General features: G+C 46.8%; 1 protein-coding gene and 1 long non-coding RNA gene across 2 annotated transcripts in view; one reads left to right on the top strand and one right to left on the bottom strand.

The window, feature by feature from the left end:
- Positions 1 to 18,278, bottom strand: part of ARID4A (AT-rich interaction domain 4A) — an 81,695-nt gene extending 63,417 nt beyond the window's left edge. The window contains 9 exon segments of the mRNA XM_044271955.1: positions 1,483 to 1,612; positions 3,935 to 3,975; positions 3,977 to 4,030; positions 4,437 to 4,516; positions 5,771 to 5,861; positions 9,424 to 9,489; positions 12,715 to 12,825; positions 16,172 to 16,228; positions 18,170 to 18,278. Of these exon segments, the coding sequence (XP_044127890.1) occupies positions 1,483 to 1,612; positions 3,935 to 3,975; positions 3,977 to 4,030; positions 4,437 to 4,516; positions 5,771 to 5,861; positions 9,424 to 9,489; positions 12,715 to 12,825; positions 16,172 to 16,177 (579 nt within the window). The 5' untranslated portion in view covers positions 16,178 to 16,228; positions 18,170 to 18,278.
- A 422-nt stretch (positions 18,279 to 18,700) lies between these two features.
- On the top strand, positions 18,701 to 23,951 carry LOC122921594. The gene is made up of 3 exons (XR_006387041.1): positions 18,701 to 18,856; positions 21,806 to 22,059; positions 23,498 to 23,951. It is a non-coding gene; the product is annotated as an uncharacterized LOC122921594 (long non-coding RNA).
- Positions 23,952 to 25,165: the final 1,214 nt, after the last annotated feature.

Here is a 25,165-nt window from a genome sequence, read left to right as displayed (position 1 = left end):
CTCATATTAATGCAGATGGTGGCTCCGTTCAGAACGGATCCGTCTGCATTATAACTTAGAAAAATTTCTAACTGTGAAAGTAGCCTGAGCGGATCCGTTCAGACTTTACATTGAAAGTCAATGGGGGACGGATCCGCTTGAAGATTGAGCCATATGGTGTCATCTTCAAGCAGATCCGTCCCCATTGACTTCCATTATAAGTCGGAACGGATCCGCTCGCCTCCGCACGGCCAGGCGGACACCCGAACGCTGCTTGCAGCGTTCAGGTGTCCGCTCACTGAGCGGAGGCTGAGCGCTGGCAGACGGATGCATTCTCAGTGGATCCGCCTCCACTGAGAATGCATTAGGGCCAGACGGCTGCGTTCAGGGCCGCTTGTGAGCCCCTTCAAACGGAGCTCACGAGCGGACACCTGAACGCAGGTGTGAAAGTAGCCTCACATAGTTTTTGCAGCATAAATTGACAATGCTGCAGATTCAAAAATTCGCACCACAGGTCAATTTACTCAGCGTTTTTTTGGACGCAGTGTGTGATTGAGAATTCAGAAATTTCCATTCACTTTGATGGTACTGTACAACGCTGCAGATTTGCCATACGAGAATGGTAAAACTTGCAGTTTTTCAGTGATGTTTGAACCCAGCCTAAGGGAACCTGCAAGCAGTGCAGATTTGTATGGAGAAAATCTGCATGAAAAATTTTATGAAAAAAAACACTGCATAAATAGACACTATTGCGGATCTCCTGTGTATTTTAACAACCCCATTTAAGCCCATGGGGAAACCATACTACATCACCCGCAGATCTGCACAAACAATTGACACGCAGAGGATTTTAAAAGCCACACTATACGTCAAAGCTCATTCACTTTGCTAGTACTGTATTATGCGGCACAGAAGAAACACGCTTAACCCGCCCCGTGTGCAGGTACCCTTAGGCTTTGTACATATCACGACTGAGAACTACATGAAGCATTTATGCCAGAAAACTTTAAAAAAAAACTTATGCCAAAAGTTATCCATCTTGTCTTACTGGCATATGTGTTTGGTTAATGTACTTCAGTTGCTGGGGACCGGTAAATTTATTTTTTTAACCTATTATACCGATTAAAATACTTAATTTAAAGGGTTTTCCAGCAGGATAACATTTTTTGCATGAGATCCAATTTCATGTCTATAACCAACTTCATTCAGCAAGATAAAAACTAAATAAGCAGCACTCTTATAAATCGTGAACAGGCCGAACATCCTGGATAATGAGGTATATAGGGGAAGATTTATCAAACTGGTGTAAAGTAGAACTGGCTTAGTTGCCCATAGCAACCAATCAGATTTCTCAATTTTCCAAAGGAGCTGTCCAAAATGAAAGGTGGAATCAGATTGGTTGCTATGGGCAACTAAGCCAGTTCTACTTTACACCAGTTTGATAAATCTTCTCCCATAGTGTACGGCTGCTCCAGCCCAGAGATTCAAAACCGCATCACTCACCACCGCAGTATAGCATTCCTTTGTTGTGCTGCAGTTCACACTCACGACTTTTCCCAATAATTCATCCCCAAAACGTTTCATATCATTATCCTCCTCTTCGCTGCTGCTTTCTTCTTTCTCATCTTCTGTCCTGTAAGAAAATGTGACAAAAACAGAAGTTAGATCTAGATAATATTTCTTCTGCATTATTAAAAGATCCACTCCACCAAGGTAAGCTGAGATTTTCTTTAGAGATTAATAGGATTCTATGCGGTACAAGCTTCACTTTCACTTGTAGTCGTCAAGTCTCAGTCTTTCACACAAGGGTCAGGAAAAAAAATAAAAATAAAATAAAGTACTATTTTACCACACAATCATTTATGACCATCCAGGATGAAACAGTCTTACACAGGAGTGGACACGCGGCAAGATGCTTTACAAAAAGGAGTTGTTTGAGTGGACTACCCTGATAATATTATATGTTGTAGGTTAATGACTGACATAAAAACACTCAACCGAAACCATAATAAAAAAACATTTCTGCCTGGTAAAAAAATAAAATAAAATCTTGCTCAGGAGCATTGGATTTTCTAAAAGGGGTTCTCCAGGAATAAATAAAAAAGGAAAATACTTAAAAATTATTTTATAATAAATATATTCACAAATACCTTTCATTACTTAGAATGGCTTGTTTTGTCTAGGGAGCAATCATTAGAAGAAATAAAATGGCCGCCGTCCTATCCGTACACACAAAACCTGTCCTAATCACACATGAGGAGAAGGTACTTCACCACAATGAGCCATAGTTCTTCCTCATCCTCCTCTGCTCTGCTTGTCAGGAATCATGATCCTGAATACAGGTAAATCTCTGTGGGAATGGAGATGATGAGGAGACATGAGAGGAGATGTGGCCAATGAGCAGCAGCACTTGTATGTAGTCTCCATTACCACAGTCTGTCCTCTCTGTACTTAGTGTCTCCTCATGAATTCGATTCCCCAGAGATTCAGATAAAGTTCTTATCATCTGTATTCAGGATCATAATCCCTGACAAGTAGAGCAGAGAGGAGGATGAGGCAGCTTTTTACCTCAGTGTTGTAAAGTAACTTGTCCTCATGTGTGATCAGAACAGGTTTTATGTGAACTAATGGGATGGCGGCCATTTTGTTTCCCCTGATGATTGCTCCCCAGACAAAACAAGCCATTATAAATAATGAAAGGTAATTGAGAATATATTTTTAATAAAGTAATATTTAAGTATTTTCATTTTCTTAATTCCCAGAGAACCCCTTTAATGTCTTCAATATCTAAATCACATTAAAGGATCACCATGGTAAAAGATCATGTGATGGCCCATGTGATGACCGGAGTGACGTGACCACAGGTCCTTTTCCTGCACACAGCAAAAAAGAAGACGGAGAAGCCGGGCTGCGCGATCAAGTGGACTAAGGGGAGTTAAATTATTATTATTATTTTTTTAACCCCTCCAGCGCTATTGTACTATGCATTCTGTATTCAGAGTGCTATTATTTTCCCTTATAACCATGTTATAAGGGAAATTAATAATGATCGGGTCTCCATCCCGATCATCTCCTAGCAACCGTGCGTGAAAATCGCACCACATTGGTTGCGGATGCTTGCGATTTTCACACAACCCCATTCACTTCTATGGGGCCTGCGTTGCGTGAAAATCACCGCTTGTGTGCACAGCCCCATAGAAATGAATGGGTCAGGATTCAGTGCGGGTGCAATGCGTTCAACTCACGCATCGCATCCGCGCGGAATACTCGCCCGTGTGAAAGGGGCCTTATTGTAGATGGCAACCCAAAATCCTCACCACCACCGCGACCCTATTCTCATCAATCTTCAGCTGACACAGATAGCTTTTAGTGTAAGTCCAATGTTACCCAGCGGTGCTCTATATTTATGAACATAATGGGCTTTAGTAGACAGGGGAGTAATCACTATGGTAACGTCATAATTAGAGAGCGGCTGGCACTTCGGTAAACAGTGCGCTGGACTGGAATATTTAAAGCCTCAAATTCTGATCATGCTGCTATCACATTACCATCCAGCAATGGAAAGAGAAAAAGTTTCCATATCATATTGCAGGTTTCTCAGAGCAAAGCTGATCAGGGAGGGTTGAAATCTAAGGGCTCCTTCAGACAATTGATGTTAAACTCATCTGTGTTCCGGACGTTAAGGACACGTTTTTAAAGGGACCACACACAGATGGCATCTGTGTGCAGTCCCCTTGTCTCCCAGACCATTTTACTCAAATGAGTTAATCTAGTTGGACGCTGCAAATTTCTCTGCTCAGACCAATGAATTTGGCCCCTGAACTATAATGGGCCAGTGTTCAGTCAGGGTGCTGTATGTTCTAGACTGAGAGCACCCGGATGTGAACACTGCCACTGCCAGAATGAGTCCTAAAAAAACATCTGTATACTTACACAAGGAAGCGATCTTACTTACATTGGAAGAGACGACCTTCTTCCCCTGTTGGTTTTTTTTCCCAATGACAGGCGTGCCAAAATGCTCGGGATTGGTTAATGGAAGTTGGTCCAAAGTCTAAACGAGACACAAAAGTAAAAGCTTCCTTAAAAACTTTATCCCATGACGAACATAGGAAAGATAATCTGTTTCTGGACGCTGTGGGACCCATCACTGATCACAAGAAGGAGTGCTCCACCTCCCTTATTTAAATGCATGTGTGGCAGCACATGACTGCTGGCCCTACATTCAAACTCTTTGGGACCGCCACAAAATGCTGAGTGCTGTGCTAGGCTTCTCTTTGGTAATCCAAGAGTTTGAATGGAGCAGTGGAAATGAGTGACTGCTGATCCATTCAGACACAGGGCATGGGACAGCCGTCTTCATGATGGGTGGGCTCCATCAGATCGGGGATAAATGTTATTTCTGGGAATCGTTAGGTCTATATATTTGATGCACATTCAGAAAACTTCATTAGGATTACCTCACTCTCCGCAAAGTGCCTTTCTCCCTTCAAACACAACGATGTCCGTCTCAAAGTCCTTTCATCACCATCATCAAAAACTATAAAATAAAAAAAGCACACTTAGAAAAAGCAAATCACAGGCAAGTTCGTCGTGTTAACTCTTATATTGTGCAATGTACACTGTGCAAGTTGTCTGGAAGGTAGATTGACTCACATACTGACTTCCTTCCCATTTTCAGACAGGACACATGCGATTCCTCATGTAGTCACAACACAGGGACACTTGAAGCTCAGCGTGCCTCCATTGTTTACCATCCACCTTAGTTTATTCCCAATCTTCTCAAGTGCAAGATAACACAACAGATCAGAGGGCGACCTTCACACAAACTTTTAGATTTATGTGTCCTGTAAGTAACATTCCCAGCACGCCGCTCTGGAAGCAGAAAGTGACTACCCATACGCCACTGGAGCCAGTCACTGGCCTCAGCATTCATGTGCCATACAACGCCAAGGCAAGTGATTGGCTGCAGCGGTGTACAGGACGTCGCAGCGGAACCCAAAACAATGTCACTGGCTGCAGCAGCCCAAGGAAGAGGAAGAGAAAGAAGTGGTAGCGCTGGATTGGATGGAACTGGGACATTAAGACCAGCAGTTTCCTTACATACAAAAAAATAATAACTAGTAGTTCTGAACTTTAGGTCCCATTTATGCTGGATTGAAAGAATTCATATGGCAGTATAATTAACAATTTAAAAATAAAAAATAAATTGTCAACATTTTTTGTATGATTTATATTAAAATCTGACCAAGGACAACATCTACACAGAGTTTGTAAGTTCTCCCCATGTTGTGTCTCCTACCACACTGACATACTGATCGGGAATTAGTGAGCTCTATTGGAGACAGCACACATTGATAATGTCTGTAAAGCACTGCGGAATATGTCAGCGCTATATACGTGAGGAAAATAATATAATAATTAAAAGGATCATTCGACAAAAGAGTCATGATAGACAGGAACCATGTGAATACAAAAACATCACTTCACTTTTAAAAGGCCTGTCGTTTCAGTGTTGCGGCTCCCATACAGACAGGACCAGAAGAGCTGACCTAGGGTCCATGGTCATGTGACTGCAGTAACCCATCACTGGCATAAGGGGCGACACGTTCGCGAACACAGCACCTGACAGCCGAGCCTTTGTGGTCACTGGCCATTCGTGCATGTGTCAGAGTGCCAGAGACTGGTTGCAGTGGTCACGTGACCACAATCATCACTTCCGGTCTAGCAAGGAGTGAATTTCCTGTCTGTCAAATGTTTGTATTTCATATACTGACATACATCTGATACTCACCCACAGTATACCAGCTAGCATCTGTCAGCTTACTTATAACGGCTTCCTGGACGGATCCGTCAGGTGCTTTCATTTCAACTGTAGCGCCAACCTACAGCAAGTAACCAATATGAGAGGTTATAGACTGCACTATTTGTACACCTTTTAATCTCACAGTATGTGGGTCTTTAACAACAAGTATGGCATGGGTGGTTTCCGCCTTACCTCTAGGGTTCAGTTGTTTTTGATGGCAAGGACAGGGTAGCCTGCAATAATATCCTTGCTGTCAAAAACAGTAGAACCTTGATGGACCCCCCCCATTTGCTGAAAGTGAGACAACCCCTTTGAAGTTCTCTACTGAGCACCATTTTCAATGGAAAAAAAAAAGAAAATAAAAATCAAAAAACTGTCGGGAGCGGAGCGAAATAGCCTGTGTGAGTGCAGGGGAGATGGCGGCATAGGTGGAGCAAGTACTATGTAAAACATCTTCCATCCACAGGTTATTACCAAATGCTCAGATGAAATCCCCAGAAAACCCCTTTAACAACCTACACTGCATGCTTTCATCCATTACACCATCAGGCCTCTGAAGACCAGGAAATTGGAGCATAAACATCACTTCTGTTTCGCACAATGTTATGTATTTCTTCATTGTGTAAATAAATAAAACAAACAACAAAAGAAAAACATCCACTAGTAACGGGGTCAGTGGCAGGGCAGTAAAGGTACTAAAACAACAACACTGACGCTTAACACTTCCCTCCCCTGCTCGATTCTGCAGCACTGACACCATCTTCCTGGCTACAGCAGTGGCGTCCCGTAGACACCAGGTCACTGTGTGGCCAGCCACATGACAGCAGAGGCCAGGGATTGGCTCCAGCGGTGATGTGTATGGGACGTCACAGCTAGAGATGAGCGAATTTCATATTTTGAAATTCGTTCACGCTTCGTTTGGTGGCAAAAGCAGAATTGCGTTATGGTCCGTGAAATTCGCTCATCTCTAGTCACCACTGCTACCAGGAAAACACTAGCGTGAAGGACAGGAGCAGAGCACTGGAGGCAGCAGGGGAGACGTGGTGACCATCACTTTCTTTACTGCTCCTGACAAAGTGTTAATTGAACTTTGACAATCAAGTTGAAGCGATTTTCTGAGAGTTTAATACCGATGAGATATCCTAAATATCGGTCATCAGTTTCGGATTGTGGGGGTTTGACACCCCGCATCTTACCAAGCACAACGACATCCGTTCGATAGTGGCAGTGCTTGGTATTGCAACTCAGCACCATTCACTTAAAGGGAACCTGTCACCGGGATTTTGTGTACAGAGCTGAGGACATGGGTTGCTAGATGGCCGCTAGCACATCCGCAATACCCAGTCCCCATAGCTCTGTGTGCTTTTATTGTGTAAAAAAAACGATTTGATACATATGCAAATTAACCTGAGATGAGTCCTGTCCCTGACTCATCTCAGGTTAATTTGCATATGTATTAAATCGGATTTTTAACACACTAAAAGCACACAGAGCTATGGGGACTAGGTATTGCGGATGTGCTAGCGGCCATCTAGCAACCCATGTCCTCAGCTCTATACACAAAATCCCGGTGACAGGTTCCCTTTAAGTGGGACTGACCTGCGCCCAGGCCATGTGACCAATAAAACATGACGTCACTGGCCGATCAGATACTGATGACCTATCCTGAGGGTAGGTCATCAGAATTAAACACTCGGACAACCCCTTTAATCACTACAACACTACTACACGGATTTGAGGGCTTCACGTACACATTGTGTTTTCTCTATTTCTATTCGCCCAAGGGTTAAATGACGGATACAAATGAAACCCCTTCAGTGCATATAGCTGACCTTGCAGTCTTCTGCCTCCACCTCAGCGCTCTTCCCCAGTGTCTACAGCATGAGATGGTAGAATGAGACATCATCTCATGCTCTAAATGCAAAGGAAAACTGGGGCCGGATGAGCAGCGAGACGCAGCAAACTGGAAGCATCCGGATCTGGAGCTTTTAACCTGCAGCCTCACGTCTACATCCAAAGATACGGCAATGAGGCCGCAAAAAAAAAATTAAAAATTAAGAACTTTGTGTTCATTCCATGTCCATCACGCAAAATGATGGCCTATTATAGTCCACTTTATGGACAAGTATAGAACTGTTTTATTAGGGGCCGGCCGTTCCGCAAAATGTGGAATGCACACAACTGGCATCCGCAACTTGCGGACCGCAAAACATTCAACAATCGTGTGCATGAGCCCTAAAATGGAATGGCAAGTAAGGCAAGTGCGCTGACACTCCCTCTATTCGCTATAGGACTGCTGAAAACAGATGAAAATTGTTCTCCTCCATCTCCGGCAGTCCCATAGAGAATAAATACAACGGCAGTGCACATGCTCAACCTACTGCTGTATTAATTTTAGAGCACGGGGCCCACATTCTCAAGAACAATGGGGGTTCCAGTGGTTGGAACTCTTACCAATCTAATCATTATCCCCTATCCTGTGGATCAGGCATGCTCAACCTACGTCCCTCCAGCTGTTGCAAAAATACAACTCCCTTCATTCCCTGACAGCCTACAGAAGGGCATCGTGGGAGTTGTAGTTTTACAACAGCTGGCAGGCCGCAGGTTGAGCATCCCTGCTGTGGATACAGAGTAACTTCGTATAATCAGAATACCCCTTTAAGGAAGATCTAAGAAAGTTCCTAGAGCTTCTGCCTGCAGAACCAGATTACCATATGCATGTCTTTATGCCAAAAATATAAGGAATATTTTACACCCTTCATGAGGTTCTTTTCTTCTTTCCAACAAAAGTACATACACAGTGAGTGGGTTAACATTCTCACCCACACACACGCACTTGAGCGAGTTATTTTGGGCTAAACCAATATTCTTTAGAATGGCGCCTATAAAGTCCCTCCGACATCAGGGCTGTAGGAAAATTCATTATTCACCAAATTAGAAATTGCTAGTTCTTAGTTAATTAGAGGAAAATTACATTGCTAATGAGGTTCTAAGTCTTAGATCTGCTTTTCTTTTACAGGACACAAGCAATAATTCAGCACTTGGATCTGAATCCTCTGCTGGGGGGGGGGGGGGGGGGGTCTAGGGGTCTGGTTTGTGTTGGTGGGTCTATGTATGTGGGGCTATAAGGCCCAAATACACCGATTTCTATTAAGTTTGACAATGTACACAAACCCTGTTTTTTTGTGAAATGGTCAGTCCATTTAAAGGGGTTGTCTCCTTGCCCACTGATCTCCTGGTACCCCAGCAAACAACTGAATTTGTCCAGTTGAAGCCGTGACCAGCCAGGCCCGCTGCAGGGGAAAAGTAGAATTATATGGTGGTTAGTGGCATACAAATAATACAGGATGGCTCAAGTCTGCCTCCATGCGCCCTAACAGGACGTGGGTCGTCTTGATCTGAAAACCTATTAAAAGGGGGTTTCCCCAAGATATTTTAACTCATTGAGATCATCAATATCCGATTGGTGGGGCTTGAAAAGGTAGCGCTGCGGCCTTCTCGCTCACTTGGCTTAGGTGCAGCTCAGCCTCATTGAACTGAACAGGGCTGAGCCGTGATACCAATAAACAAAACAGACAACAGACCAATAAACACAGTAGAACAGGATACAATGCATACTGATTAGTGTGAAAGTAACGTACCCTCAATGGCCCTTTAACTTGGTCATCCTGAACCAGTTGCCTAGAGTTGTCTTGTTTCAGAGTCACCTGCAAATGAAGCCACAGTCAGATTACTATGTTTTGGCGCCTGCACTGTCAAACACAGGAGCTTGTGGAGGAAAGCAGAAGAAGAGCAAATCAATTAGAGGTCTGAAAATCCAATTATCGAGTAACTGGCACAGGCGTGAAGAGGTGGGTCACTGGGAATACACCACTGGCATTTCTTAACTAAGTAGATGACAGAAAGTGCAGAGTCTTATGGACTTATATGGAAAAGTTTTATTACTAATCATAGCAAGTTTATTAAGATCCCACTGAAAGAGCTGAAACGCGCTAACAAGACAAATGCATTTAGGCCGATCACCAATCTCAGCTGTGCGCCTATTTTGCAGTACCAAAAACACACAAAAAAATAAATATAATATTATTAATAATAAACCAAATAGAAAATGTAAAATAATTCTGATGGTTTGAAACAGTTTAAAGTGAATAGCAGATGGGCGCTATGTGTGAGGCATAATGCCTGCCCCTTAGGTGTCGGGGATGGCACCTGCAGGCTTGTCATGCTACATACATTTCTAGTAACCTAAAAGGACACACTGTGCATAGAGCCCACGTCGTCATTACACTGACAGATGTAAACAAATGCAGCAGGAGGCTAAAACCACAGGCTGACAGACAGGTTTACTACAACACTGAGCACTTTATCCTTCTCTTAGGGTCCATTCACATGTCCGCAAGGGTTTTGCAGATCCAAAAAACACGGACTCTGGCCATGTGCGCACATGGCCGGCACTCTCATAGAAAATACCTATTCTTGTCCGTGTCTGCGGACAAGAATAGGACATGTTCTATTTTTTTGCGGGGCCGCGGAACGTGAAGTGCTGTCCGCATCCTTTCCAGCCCCAATGAAAATGAATGAGTCCGCACCTGTTCCGCAAAATTGCGAAATTGATGCGGATGTGTGAATGGACCCTAAAACGGAGACCCCCTTCAAAAGCCAAAAAATAAATAAAAAATATATAAAAATTATTTGGGCTCTGCATGGCTGACGCTGAACTGCAACTCCAGCGACAGACAAACTAAAAGTACAACATTTGTAGATGCAGGAAATCCGAAATGCGCATTCTTATTGGAGGTTTAACACCTCAAGGCGCATTTACACTGCGCCAGTGAGCAGACAATTATCGGGGTGAAGCGTTCCTTCCAGATAACGGAATGCTCGTTAGTGGAGGTGTAGAGCTGCATTTACATGTAGTGATCACCTCCACTGTATTCCTTTCTCACACAGCACAATCTGCTGCCAGAAATTGTTGAAGTGTCCGCAGGAAAGGTGAATTCACCCGATGCATTCATGGTGATCGCCGACACCTTTACACGGGCTGATCGTTCTTTAGTAACGTTCATACCCAATAAACTGCCTGACATCAGGCCACGGAAATGAGTCATTAGCGACCACCCGTTTTTTGGTTTGTTTTTACGGCGATCAGTGTCAGTGCAGTCCCTTACAGTCACTGCATTGAAGTGGTTGGCCCATGTCACACACCTCTGGGACCTGCACCTATCTCTAGAATGGAGCTTGTAATGTGAAGAAGGGCGGACCGCAAAGTGAAGAAGGGCGGACCGCACATGCACAGCCTCCCTCCATTCATTTCTAAGGGAGTGACCAAAGTCCCATAGAAATTTATTGGAAGTGCCACTGCTCCGTTCTGTGGAGCTGACGGAAATAGCAAAGCCAATAAAGCTATTTTCGGAAGTCTCATAGAAATGAATGGAGGGCGACCGCGCATGCAGGGTCCTCTCTCCTTCATTTTGCAGGCTCCATTATAGAGATATGCCAACCCCTCAATCTAACAGGACTACAGGTGAAACTCGAAAAATTTGAATATCATGCAAAGTTTATTTATTTCAGTAATGCAAGTTAAATGGTGAAACTAACATATGAGATAGACTCATTACATGCAAAGCGAGATATTTCAAGCCTTATTTGGATGATTATGGCTTACAGCTTATGAACCCCCAAAGTCACAATCTCAGGTGCCCTTTGCTCAGGGGGTATGGATTAATTAGCTGACTAGAGCGTGAGACTTTGAGCCTAGAATATTGAACCTTTTCACAATATTCTAATTTTAAGCTGCATTAATGCAATTCCTTTTCATTTGCATTACTGAAATAAATGGACTTTTGCACAATATTCTAATTTTTCGAGACCTGTAGGTCTGGATGTAAAAGACATGGAGAAGGCAGAAGAGGATTGTAACCACCTACTTCTGGCTTCTCTATTGCAGTCCACATAATGACGAGGCCCATCTCCACAGGGGGCTCCTAGAGATGCCACAGTTACAGCAGAAAACTGTATAAAAATAAAAAAAAAGTCTCCCAGGGGTATACTATGACCTTGTGGGACATACTATACATGCACAAGAAAGAGGGAAAAAACCTCAACCTAGGTCACCATAGCTGCCAGACACCATACACATTAGGTATCAAAATGACTGACATAAAACATGGAACCTATTTTAATGCTTTATTTAGTAAATGAAAGAATCAGTATGGTTAACTCTTGACCAAAAGAACAGCCATGTATTTAAAAATAAAAAAATAAAAACTACGCACTGCAAAAATAAATTTCGGAGTTGAGGAAATAACAAAAAGCCGGGGCTATTAAACCACCAGAAGCCCAAAGTTGCTAAAAAGGCTCTTTCGGAAATGGTAATAAAGGGGTTAAAGATACAAGCCACATCAGAAATCACCCTCCCAATATGGCCGGGATACGATGCTGTAAGACTACTTTCACACTCGCTGCTTGGTGCAGATCCGTCATGGATCTGCACAGACGGATCCGTTCAGATAATCCAACCGTCTGCATCTGTTCAGAACGGATCCGTTTGTGTTATCTGTAACATAGCCAAGACGGATCCGTCTTGAACACCATTGAAAGTCAATGGAGGACGGATCTGTTTTCTATTGTGCCAGTGAAAACGGATCCGTCCCCATTGACTTACATTGTGTGCCAGGACGTATCTGTTGGTCTCAGTTTCGTCAGACTCTAAAGCGGAATGGAGACGGAACGGAGGCAAACTGATGCATTCTGAGCGGATCCTTTTCCATTCAGAATTAATTAGGGAAAAACTGATCCGTTTTGGACGCTTGTGAGAGCCCATGACGGATCTCACAAACGGAAAGCCAAAACGCCAGTGTGGAAGTAGCCTTAGTTGCAGTTCAACAAGATATAACTAGAAAGTGGAGATACTCTACTCTTGTACAACATACCTTGACTTTCACCAACCGTTTGACGGTTTTAATCTTCGCCTCGCAGAAGGCACCCCGGTATTTAGCACTGACGTCGGTCCCCACTGTTAGATAGGCAGGCTCATCCGCTGCCTAAAAAGACAAAGACATGAGCTTACAATCCATTACGATAAGCTTCTCTTCGGTTCACTTTATGTCTGGACATCTTCAGAAAGTCCCAAGTATTTCTGGACCGCTTCAAGTATAAATTAAATTACCACGTGACGCAATGCTGAAAAGGAGTGCTGCCCAAGGGGGCATTCACACAACCATATCTGAATCGCGGATCAGCAAAATACGATTTTGCAATAGATCCGCTGTGGATTTTTGGATCAGACTTACATCTCCACAAAACCCCCAAAAGGAGCCATGACATGGAGCACGTCGTAATTTTCTGTAAGGAGGCTCTCACACACCATAGGTGGGGAAAAATTTCACCACAACAAAGCACAGGCTGCTTATACAGGGGACAAGGCCAGGCGCCCCTTTACCAGGAAGTCTTATGTGACACATACTGTACCTCAAGGGTTAATTCAGTTGGTAAGTTACTGGGGCAGAGAAGAAATGGCACTAGGACGGACATATGGTCCTCGCTGTAGAAAGCTGTAGTGCTGACGTTGCAGTTTGGCTTCTGTACATACGTCTGCTTATATATGCCTGTCCGTGAACAAACACTACAACCCTCATCTTCCCAGCAGTGAGCACAGACCAAAGCTGGCCATATACAATATAAAGTAGTGCCACGCAGACTTTGGTGGGGCTAGCTGCTGAGGCAAAAGAAGGATCAGACATGTTAGATTTCAATATGTCTGATCTTTTGTTCCTACGGGAGACTGTCCCCATTGCAATAAACATGCACACTCAGCCGAGCCGAGCGTGCGTGTCTACGGTGTTGCTGGGAGAAATGTTTAAAGCTGAGGCTGGCCGTGCATCTTAGGCATCTCACACATTCGCGGTACAGCCTTCCGGCAGGCGAGCAAAAGTCGTTGCATGCCGGATACCATTCTGGTAAGATCCAGCAATACCAGATCCAGAGAATCTGGCAGGCTGCTCTATGCAGGAACGCTGTGCTGCAAATGTGAAACCTAGTGTTACATAACTGGGGGGCGAAAACTCGTGTTATGCCCAATAACTTTTCCTGCGGGCATTGAAGTCTATGGGTCCGTGAAAATCACTGACACATCCGTGTTGTGTCTGTTTTTCAAGACTAATAGGAGATTATTTGAAAAATACATTTTCAGCTGAACAACGTCAGTGAATTACAGATGTGACACGGATGGTAAAAACGGACACGGACCCACCACGGATCCTTCACGGATGAAACACGTACACTTTTTTCCACAGACGTGACATGGAAAGGTGAACGAGGCCTCAGTGTTTTGGTCAGTGATTGTGATACAAAATCAGGTGCGGCTCTAAAACACAGAACAGGAGCAGATCTTTCCGTTTTGGCTCACAATCACTGATGGAAATCACTGATCAAACACGGACGTGTGAAAGCGGCCTAAGGCCTCATGGCAGTTGTTTTGGTCCGCATCAGAGACGCAGTTTTGGCGGCTAGGATGCGGACCCATACACTTCAATGGGGCAGCAAAAGATGCTGATAGCACTCAGTGTGCTTTCCGCATCCGTTGTTCCGTATCGAGCAACGTCCGTTTTGGACAAGAATAGGCAAATTGCGGAACGCACAAGGACGCCATCCGTGTTTTGAGGATCCGCAATTTGCGGACCGCAAAACACACAACGGTCGTGTGCATGAGGCCTAAGTCTGTCTCTTGAGCTCTTAAACATGCGTCTTCTCCTATACAGCCTCCTGTAAAGTCAGGTTACCGCCCAGCGGCAGGTCTGACCGAGGAGTCTTACAACTCACGTGTTTCACAACTCCTTCCACATGTTACAATAATTAACCAAACACTTCAGCAAAAGGACGGAGTCGGAAGGCGACGCCCCCCAGCAAAGGAGCCCGAGGGCCGACAGCAACATTTAGAGGGGCCCATTGTGTGTCCCATGCAACATCGGAGAGAGTAAAACAAACTGTCTCTTTCTAGCTCAGGGGGTTGGTAACCTCTGGCACGCCAGCTGTTGAAAAACTACAACTCCCAGCATGCATACTTGCTCTGCCCTTTTTAGAAGTCTCACAGAAACGAATGGAGCATGCTGGGAATTGTAGTTTCACAACAGCTGGAGTGCAGAAGGTTGCTGCCCCTGTTCTAGCTGGAGAAACCAGTAAGGGCATGTTCACACAGCAGAAAACCCATGGCAGAAATCGGAGGCCGAGGATCCGGATGCTGACGCCGTGTGTGGACGCTCCAGCAGCAGAGCCGACACAGCCTCCCATTGTTTTCAATGGTTTAGGTCGAGAAAGGACGTGTCCTCTCTTGGCACAATGTCTATACGGACGCTGCTGGAAGCCGTGGCGGGTGTCTACTCGTGGTTTAGCTCCAGGGATCTCAAATTTAAAAAAAATATGCGCTGAGCGCATGCCGAATTTTCACAGTCACAAAACCCGCCATGTGGACAAACCCTAAAGAATGGAGGTGTCAATACTTCTCTTTCCACGAGGCGGATTTAAAATCCGCACCGTATGAACTACACACTGGATTCTTATTGCAGAAAACACGCATGTTCTGCCGCGGAATTCTGCACGGGACACGCAATGAAATTCGCTTAAAAAGAACTCAACGGACTGAACTAAGGACTGAGCAGACAGACGCTGAACAAGCAGCAGCAAAAAGCGCACACAAGAAGGACAGGCAACGAGAAGACACAAATGACAGCCGCTCCGGACAGTAAAACGCACAGCATCTCACCCAAGAACCACAGGAAAGAAGCAGTACAAACTGACACATCTAAACCTAGCGAGCGTATCAGCCCCTTGGTAACACTACAGCGCACATCGCCGTCAGCAGCATCCCGCTACCACTGGGTCTGAGCAAAGCATGCACAGATGCAGCAGAGACGACTGTCATTTAACTCTGTCACGACTGACAGCTTGAAGTTAGGCCACATTGACGCTGTCAGCGTTTAGTCAGTGTCCAATCAGTGATTTCCATCAGTGATTGCGAATCCAAAACACAGAGCAGGAGAAGATCTTTCCACTATACCTCAGTCTCCGTGCAGCCTCCAATCATGGTTTTGGTTGACAATCATGGATGGAAATCACTGATCCAGCACTGACTAAACACTGACTGCGTGAACGTGGTCTTAGCCTTTTTATTTGCAGCCCTGTGTAAGCCCAGAGACACTGCATGGTGAGCTGTGCCGCCTCTGCTACATCTGTAACATGCAGAACGGGGAGGTTTAGCCCATGCGTCACACTGAAACACGCATACTACACGTATGACCTCTGATAAAAAGTCATACGTGTCAGCTGCCATGGGAGCCCAGAGAGGTGGCATGTCACTAACGCCCCCCTCCCCCTCTGCTTAAAAGGACTTACCTTCATCGTCGAAGGTTATTTGAGGGATTCCAGCTCGAAGATTTGTCTTCACTACAACTGCAAAGAAGAAGACACAGGCGTTACACATGGCAGCGATACACCCGCACCCATAATACTGCCCCTCTCTGCCACAGCTCACCCTCTGTCAGGGGGGCATCACCCATACCGCCCCTCTCTGCCACCGCTCGCCCTCTGTCAGGAGGGCAAGCAATCATACCGCCCCTCTCTGCCACCGCTCGCCCGCTGTCAGGGGGGCAAGCACTCATACCGCCCCTCTCTGCCACCGCTCGCCCGCTGTCAGGGGGGCAAGCACTCATACCGCTCCTCTCTGCCACCGCTCACCCTCTGTCAGGGGGGCAAGCACTCATACCGCCCCTCTCTGCCACCGCTCGCCCGCTGTCAGGGGGGCAAGCACTCATACCGCTCCTCTCTGCCACCGCTCGCCCGCTGTCAGGGGGGCAAGCACTCATACCGCCCCTCTCTGCCACCGCTCGCCCGCTGTCAGGGGGGCAAGCACTCATACCGCCCCTCTCTGCCACCGCTCGCCCGCTGTCAGGGGGGCAAGCACTCATACCGCCCCTCTCTGCCACCGCTCGCCCGCTGTCAGGGGGGCAAGCACTCATACCGCCCCTCTCTGCCACCGCTCGCCCGCTGTCAGGGGGGCAACACTCATACCGCCCCTCTCTGCCACCGCTCGCCCGCTGTCAGGGGGGCACCACTCATACCGCCCCTCTCTGCCACCAGTCACCCTCTGTCAGGGGGGCAGCACTCATACCGCCCCTCTCTGCCACCAGTCACCCTCTGTCAGGGGGGCAGCACTCATACCGCCCCTCTCTGCCACCGCTCGCCCGCTGTCAGGGGGGCAACACTCATACCGCCCCTCTCTGCCACCGCTCGCCCGCTGTCAGGGGGGCAACACTCATACCGCCCCTCTCTGCCACCAGTCACCCTCTGTCAGGGGGGCAGCACTCATACCGCCCCTCTCTGTCACCAGTCACCCTCTGTCAGGGGGGCAGCACTCATACCGCCCCTCTCTGTCACCAGTCACCCTCTGTCAGGGGGGCAGCACTCATACCGCCCCTCTCTGCCACCACTCGCCCGCTGTCGGGGGGGGGGAGTGGGCAGCACTCATACCACCCCTCTCTGTCACCAGTCACCCTCTCGGGGGCAGCACTCAGACCACCGCTTTCTGCCACCAGGCTCCTTTTGGGGGGGGGGGGGGGCAGAAGTGACGCATCATGAACACATACCCCCTACACAGCATGGCGACACCAATTTTCTTAAAGGACCTGCGTAGTCGCCCCCCCAAACTGCCACATTGGTTGCTCGGCAACAGCCCGAACTTTTTTTTTATCCCCCCCCCCTCCCCAAAAAGGGGACTAGTCACAAGGAGGACCCCAGTCTGACATGACCAATGCTACCATACAGCAACAAAAGAACAACAGTTAAAGGGACACAAAAACAAAAATAAAAGAGGGCACATTAACCCCTTCAGGCCTAGCGGTGGAGCAGAGCTGGCATGATCGGGGTGGTCTGTAGGCTTTGTGTGGAGGAGGAGGGGGTCCTCCTTTCATCCAGACGGCGGAATGTCACGTCGCCATTGCTGGTCAGATCCGTGTCAGAGCCCCGGCCTCTGCGGGCTTCTCCCGCTTCCCGGGCAGAAGTTGGGGGGCAGCACCGGGGCACATGGACAGGGCACCCCCATATGCCAGGTGCCCCCCCTCCTCCCCTCCCCCCGTCAGACTTCCTCGCACTTCATTCACTGTCCTCCTCACAGGGCTCCGCAGCCGCCGGCCCCTCAGCTCCCGGCCCCGTCACATACCTGCAAACTCTCGCCTGACTGAGAAGTCAGCTCTCGGCCAAGCCGGACGCCCCAAGCTGAAGGAGTCCGCCCCCCCTCCTTCCGTCAACCGCGACCACCACCGTGCACCCTCTTCCCATTCAACGCACCCTCAGGTTCCGCAAAGTGACCCCAAAACGGGTGAAAGTTTCACTCACACACTCGGCTCCTATAACTCCCCACTTGCACGGAACTGCAAGCAGTAAACGAAATAACAAGCTGTTGAGCAGAACCAATCCTTCTCCGAAGACCATTGGCTCAGCCTCTTGCCGTGGGGAGCAGGCGCAGCGCCTGATTGGACGGCCCATCCAAGACGCCGATTGGCTGAAGCGACTGAACCCCGCCCATTGGCTCTCCGGAATACAGGTGAGCTCATTCTCTCCGCTCATTGGTCGCTTCTGGCTCTCGCCTCTTATTAGACAGATGACGGCGGAGACAGCCCTTCTCTGGACGCCATTGGCTAGCTGGGATCCGGATGAAGTTCGAAGAGCTCCGATTGGCTCCGCGGATTGAGGGATGAATCCGTCCCTGCCCTGCCATTGGCTGCTCTGTTTCCTGGAAACGGAACTAAAAGCCGAGTTTAGAGCGAGCTGAAAAGGGCTGCGCAAGGGGGCGGCGACTCGTGCGCGCTTTGAGCCAGTGCGCGTGCGCCTGCGCCTGCCAAAGGGCTCAGCGCCATTTTGTAAAGGGGGATGATTCCCATTTTATGCTTAGACGGGCAGGAGGAGCGAGCGGTACGGGAGGCAGAAGAAGCCCGGGGGAGGCCGGCGGACGCTGCGGAGGAGGGCGGAGCAGCCGTTATCAATGTCCTGTCGAGGTATACACACGGTGTGGACGCCTGAGGGGTATGTACCGGGGAGATACCCGCTCCTAACGGAGACCAGAGGTCATATCAAGGCTGTGACGTTGTTGGTAATGGAATCCATTTGCTGAGGTGACATCAGCAGCGTCACAGGAAGTCATGACTGTCAAAGGAGCTGCGCTTCCGGGTGCGGTTAACCCTGTGTGGTCCGGAGCAGCGACAGCTGCTACCCACGTCAGCTCCTCCGGCAGCAGATACACGGGAGCGTGTGTTCAGTTTTATTTTAGTTTTGTGTGTGTTTAGTTTTAGACTCTTTATGCATATTTTTATAATTCTTTTCTTTAAACCAATATTTTTTTTTTTTTTTTTAAGAATTAAAAATATGCATATGTTAAAGAGAATGTTTTTTTTTATTTAATATATGAATATTTTTATAATCTCTTTTTTTTTTCATTCTTTAAAAAAAAAATGTTAAATTTTTTTAATTAAAAAAATACATTCTATAAAAGAAAATATATGTAATAATGCACTGTTCATATCTGTGTCGGAGGCGCCATCACTGATTCTTGCTTCCCAAAAAAAAGTCTAGGTTTTGTTTTTTGGCCACAGATCCTGCACATAAAACTGAACGCCCGTTATATTCACCTGTGCCACCACCGTTCATGCCCCCAAAGGATCGTTAAGGTGTTGTTGTCAGGGATTCCGCGTGGATGCTGCGGCAGGCGTATGCTCGCGGTTTAGCTAATTTCGGCAGCAGTAAATCGTGAGCAGGTTAGCGGCGCTGAAAATAAGACTGAAGCAGGAACCGCAGTGTTTAGAGTTCTCCAGTAAAGAAAATCCCTATAAGGTGCTGTTCACATTAGCGGTACGGTGCCGCACTGGGTGAGTCACAGCAGACGCCGAGGGCACCATGACGGACCCTCCTTCACCAATAATGGAGTCACGGTGTCTGACATTTTGCATGCAGCGTAACTTTTTTTTTTTCCTCTTTCCTTGGGTCACTAAATGTGATTCAATCTGCAAACCTCCGAGGCAGGTGTGAACACTGCTTTACAGAATCTGTCGCGGGGTTGTCCGACCTATTCAAAAAGGTATGAATGGCAGACAAAAAAAAAAACTCAGTTCCAGCGCAGCGGCTCTCGATGCCCCCAGTAACTTGGTGACAGCGACCTGTTCTTGGTCACATGACTGCTGCAACCAATCAGTGGCCTCAGCGGTCACGTCACATGGCTGCTGCAGCCTTTACTAGTGTCATGCCGTTCTTGCACACATGGCTACTGATTGGATGCACAAGTCACATGACCAAGAACAGATCCCCGTCACTTCTGGCCAAGCAGGAAACAATGGGAGCGGAGGGCATTTTGGAAAATCAAGTTTTTTTTGTTTATTTTTAAGGGTTAACCCTAACACACTGCTACCTTCCATTATGTTCCTCCCCTCTCTTGACACGGCTTAGTCACTACCTGCATTCCTCATGTAATAACAATTTGGAGCATCTATTCTATGACTCTGTGCCATTCCTCTAATAATCATGCTAGAAGTTATCAATGGATTACCAGCAGTTTGCATTGAAGGTCCAGATGGGCGTTACCAGTTGGTAGTGCATCCCTGCACAGTCTGACACTGATAGGATAGAGGCAAGCAATGCAGGGACACACACCCAATTGGTAACGTCTATATGGACCTCTATTGCAAACTGCTAGTAATTCATTCACTTCTAGCAGGAATAATAGAGCAAGAACACAACATAGTCATACCGAAATATGACATGGGAAATGGAAGTAGTCACTACGTGTTAGGAGAGGTGACGGGTCCTTTTTAATTAAGCTTGACCTTAAGAAGAGGATCATTTCTGCAGTGGATTTTGGCGCCTATCCAGTCCAAACATTTGCGTGTGTTACATGAGGATTTAGTGGGGATTATACCTTATGCATTGCAAGGGTGAAGTCCACGGCTTTTCAGCAACATAAAGAGCGTGCTGCTGGTATGAGAACTCTGGAGCCTGCTCCTATTCCCGCAGTAACCGCCCGCATACGGAGTGTGCTGTACGATGATGTCTACAGTGTTTCCAAGTGGCCTTAAAGGGAGTTTCCATGAACCTTTAAAATTTCAGTGTAAGGGCGCATGCACACGACCATTGTTCTGGTCCGCATCCGAGCCACAGTTTTTGCAGCTCGGATGCGGACCCATTCACTTTAATGGGGCCGCAAAAGATGCGGACAGCACTCCGTTGTGTGCGTGAGGCCTAAGGAGGATATTTGTCAGTAAGCTTTCAGAAATGCCGCAAAAACCAACACGCTCATCCTGTTAAGGAAACGCGGCGGCTTTTCACAGTGGGTGTCATGGCGTATAGGGGTGAAATCTGTGGCGAATCTTACCCTGAGGGTATGTGCGGTGTCACATACTCTCCTCTCAAGCACCACTGATCCTGAGAGTCTCTCCTCTCCCCCATTGACTTTTGCTTTCTAAGCTTAAGCAATGACGCGCAGCGCCTGACACGTGAGCGCAGCCGACCCACCATGTTTGCCTGCTGGTAAATAACTTGTGGGGCAGGGGACTTGCAAGACTAATGTCTTCTTCTATGTGATATGTTACGCTGCAGGAGCTGGAAAAAGAACTGGCACTCCAGAACGGGTGCCCCCAAAGGAGAGCACACCACACAGGCGCGGCATGTTCTCTATTTACTGCCATGGGAGCTCAGATAGAGGCGAATGGAGAGGTGGCCATGCATGCGCGCGGTGCACTCTTTGCGCTTTTGGAGGCCCTGTTCTGGAGATAGGAGTGGGTCCCAAAAGTAAGGCCTGCACCTGTCTGACAACCAGTGTCTGAGATGACAACCCACGCAATCTTCTGGCTGCAGCAGTGATGTCACATCGACACTGACTGCAAGACCTGCTGGTACAAAGCTTCTGTCCGTCACCAGCTTTAGCACTTTCAGGTTCTCGTCTTAGACAAATCTTATATGAAGGTATTAAATAGGGCTGTTTTTCAGATGACTTCTTACCACCATAAGACGACTTGCATCCACCGTGGGCAGGGACTTTGCTATGAAAGTGTCATCCAGGAGTTTCCTGATGGACTGTTCGAGACGTTCTGAAGGAGCACCACATCATGGACAAGGTTAAGAACCGGAAAGAAAAGGCAATGCTAGGCTCGAAGATGCCAAGACGCATGTACCATGAGGACTACGATGCTGAGCAATGGCCTGGGGTCATTAGGAGAAACGTTTGGGATCCGCCATTGCAGGTATTTTCTTAAGAGTCCCTACACAATGTATAGCACCCTCTGCTTCCAGCTCTGTCCGCTGTGTATATTCTGGCGCTGGTGGTTCCTGAGAACAGCTAATTGGTGGATGTATTGGACCACCACTTATCTTGTATTGATGATCTATGCTCCGTGTAAGTCATCAACATATTATACTTATATACTGAGGAGAAGAGAGACGGAGTGGCACTGCAGTAGAATGAATAGTGCCCCTGTTACTGTGGCAGAGACGTCAATGAGGGTGAAGTCAGGTGAGTCTGCTATTAAATCGAAGCGCTGGCTGGCGGTGCTCTGTCCCACGTGTAACAAGCAAGTTGCATTCAGAAAATTTCATAGGCAATTGTAGAAAAGACGGACGGCACTCACCCTTTTGCGCTAATACGATCATCTTTTTATTGGCAGTGGGTAGCGGACAACATGTACAGCAGTGTGACCAGCTGAATGGGCCCATTCAGCTGGTCACACTGCTGTACATGTTGTCCGCTACCCACTGCCAATAAAAAGATCGTATTAGCGCAAAAGGGTAAGTGCCGTCCGTCTTTTCTACAATTGCCGATGATATTATACTTATATTCTCATTCACTTAAATAGGAGCTGAGCTGCAGTACCCCACCGTGGCCTCTACACCGCGTACGGCACTGTCTGCTTTAGCTGTGTATAGTTTCTTGCCCTGCAGCAACCTGTAACGGCTCATGGGTGGGGGTGCCAGGTGTTGGACCCTCACCGATCCAATATTGAAAACCATGTATGTATTTTCAACGGGGGCAGAGGAGAAAGCTGCTGCCAGACACCTCAGATAGCGGTTTATCTTGTAGGAGAACAAAAGGATCGGATGAAAATAAAATCTTTTCACCCAATCTTTTACCCCCACCAGGTGAGGATCATGATCTCCCAAAAACATCAGATTGATGGCTGGTCCTGACGGAAATGTTAGGTTCTGTCAGACCAATACACTGATGTATATGGGGGCTTTAAAGGGTCTCTCCAGGTATTCGTACTGCTCTCTGGTCCTCCAGCATGTCCATGTTCTGGTTCCTGGATTGTTTACCTCCGTCGGTGCTTGGTCACATGTTGCGGCAGAGCGTGCACCACCGGATGCAAACAGTCCAGACACCAGAAAATGGATGTGCAGCGGACTGGAGCAGGTAAGTATGAATCTTCTAGTTAAGGATGCAGGCTGTGGGCAGTACAGAAAAAGTTTATTCCCGGAGAACCCCTTTAAAAGGAAATGGACAAGAGTGGTAGGTACCAGACAGAGAAAAAATTAATTGTGTTGCGGCATATGCAATAAGCTATATACAAGCCTTCCGTCAGCCAGCCACTGCTGCAGTGTTGATTGGTGTGGACTTTCTAGAGTTTCTCTTCTAGCTGAGGGTTGTGCGTTACGGCACCAGATCACATGTCTTTGTCTTGTTTGTAGGAACGGCTTTGGGAATGTGAAGCACTGGAGATATGCTAGTCACGTCTGCTGCACAGATGCTGGAAATCTTGCAGAGGTCAGGTAAACATCATCCGAGTCTTGTAGGACGCCCAGACAAGGTTTGTGGACCTGGTGTTGCTGGGTGTCTTTGGCACAGAGTACACAAGGAACACAGACCGAAAACAGCTGACAGCCCCTGACCCTTTATACCAGGCTGGATGGGTTGGTGAGGGTTAAACTTTGCTATGTACGAAGTAATGTTAATATCCATATATAAGTATACACTTTAAATCATATTAACATTATTTTCCACATTTTGGCCTATACCCTGGCGATTATTAGTGTTGTAGCTCAGCAGATTGTACGGTCTGTCGATGTAGGCAATGAAATCCTATGTAACTGTGATATACTTTGAGATCCCAATAAAGTTTAAAAAAACTTTTTTTTTACCCTACAGTGAGTGTGTTTGAAGTCATTGTGATCTTGTTTGCTTCTAGGCGAATGTTGCTTGTGTCAAATTGAAAATTTCCACTGACTGTAATTGTAGGTTTAAGTTGGATCAGACTGTTCTTGTGACATAAGTTTGAGCACGAAAACGCAAAGAATAAGCTTCTTCATTAGCACTGTATTTGCAAGTTCAACAGCAGTGATTAAATAGTAAGTTGGCATCCGGTGACCTATTCTACATAAATATCAAAGCTCCCATTGAAATAGAACAAAACAGAGGTAGAAAATGACAAGTATAATAAATATATATGAACAGTGTTGAATTTGTAATATTCTAAGGCCTTTGTAATAAAAATCACTGAGTGCAGTAGACCTGTGACTAAACAGCAGTGAGATCTCAGAGCAGCTTTCAACAAACTGTGTATTAACCAGTAGTACAGTTTGTATATAAGGAATAACTATTTCCAGCCATAATATAACTTGTATCTGGCATTTTGTAGCAGCTGTATGCTAGATCTCTAGTTTGCTCTTCTCCCTGAGATGCTGGGTTTAGGCCTCTTTCACACTTGCGTTGTCTGGTTCCGTCGTGTACTCCATTTGCCGGAATTACACGCCGGATCTGGAAAAACGCAAGTGAACTGAACGCATTTGAATACTGATCCGTCTTCAAAATGCGTTCAGTGTTACTATGGCAGCCAGCATGCTATTAAAGTCCTGGTTGCCATAGTAGTAGTGGGGAGTGGGGGAGCAGTATACTTACCGTCCGTGCGGCTCCCGGGGCACTCCAGAATGAAGTTTCCATGCGATCACGTGATCCATGCGCGTGGGGCTCCCTGACGTCACTCTGGAGCACCCCGGGAGCCGCACGGACGGTAAGTATACTGCTCCCCCGCTCCCCACTACACTTTACCATGGCTGCCAGGACTTTAGCGTCCTGGCAGCCATGGTAACCATTCAGAAAAAGCTAAACGTCGGATCCGGCAATGCGCCGAAACAACGTTTAGCTTAAGGCCGGATCAATGCCTTTCAATGGGCATTTATTCCGGATCCGGCCTTGCGGCAAGTGTTCAGGATTTTTGGCCGGAGCAAAAAGCGCAGCATGCTGCGGTATTCTCTGGCCAAAAAACGTTTTCGGTCCTGAACTGAAGACATCCTGATGCATCCTGAACGGATTTCTCTCCATTCAGAATGCATGGGGATAATCCTGATCAGGATTCTTCC

This window comes from Bufo gargarizans, chromosome 11 (assembly GCF_014858855.1).
Source record: "Bufo gargarizans isolate SCDJY-AF-19 chromosome 11, ASM1485885v1, whole genome shotgun sequence".
NCBI lineage: Eukaryota > Metazoa > Chordata > Amphibia > Anura > Bufonidae > Bufo > Bufo gargarizans.
The sequence above is the reverse complement of the archived record's forward strand: the minus strand, read 5'-3'. Positions and strand labels throughout refer to the sequence as shown.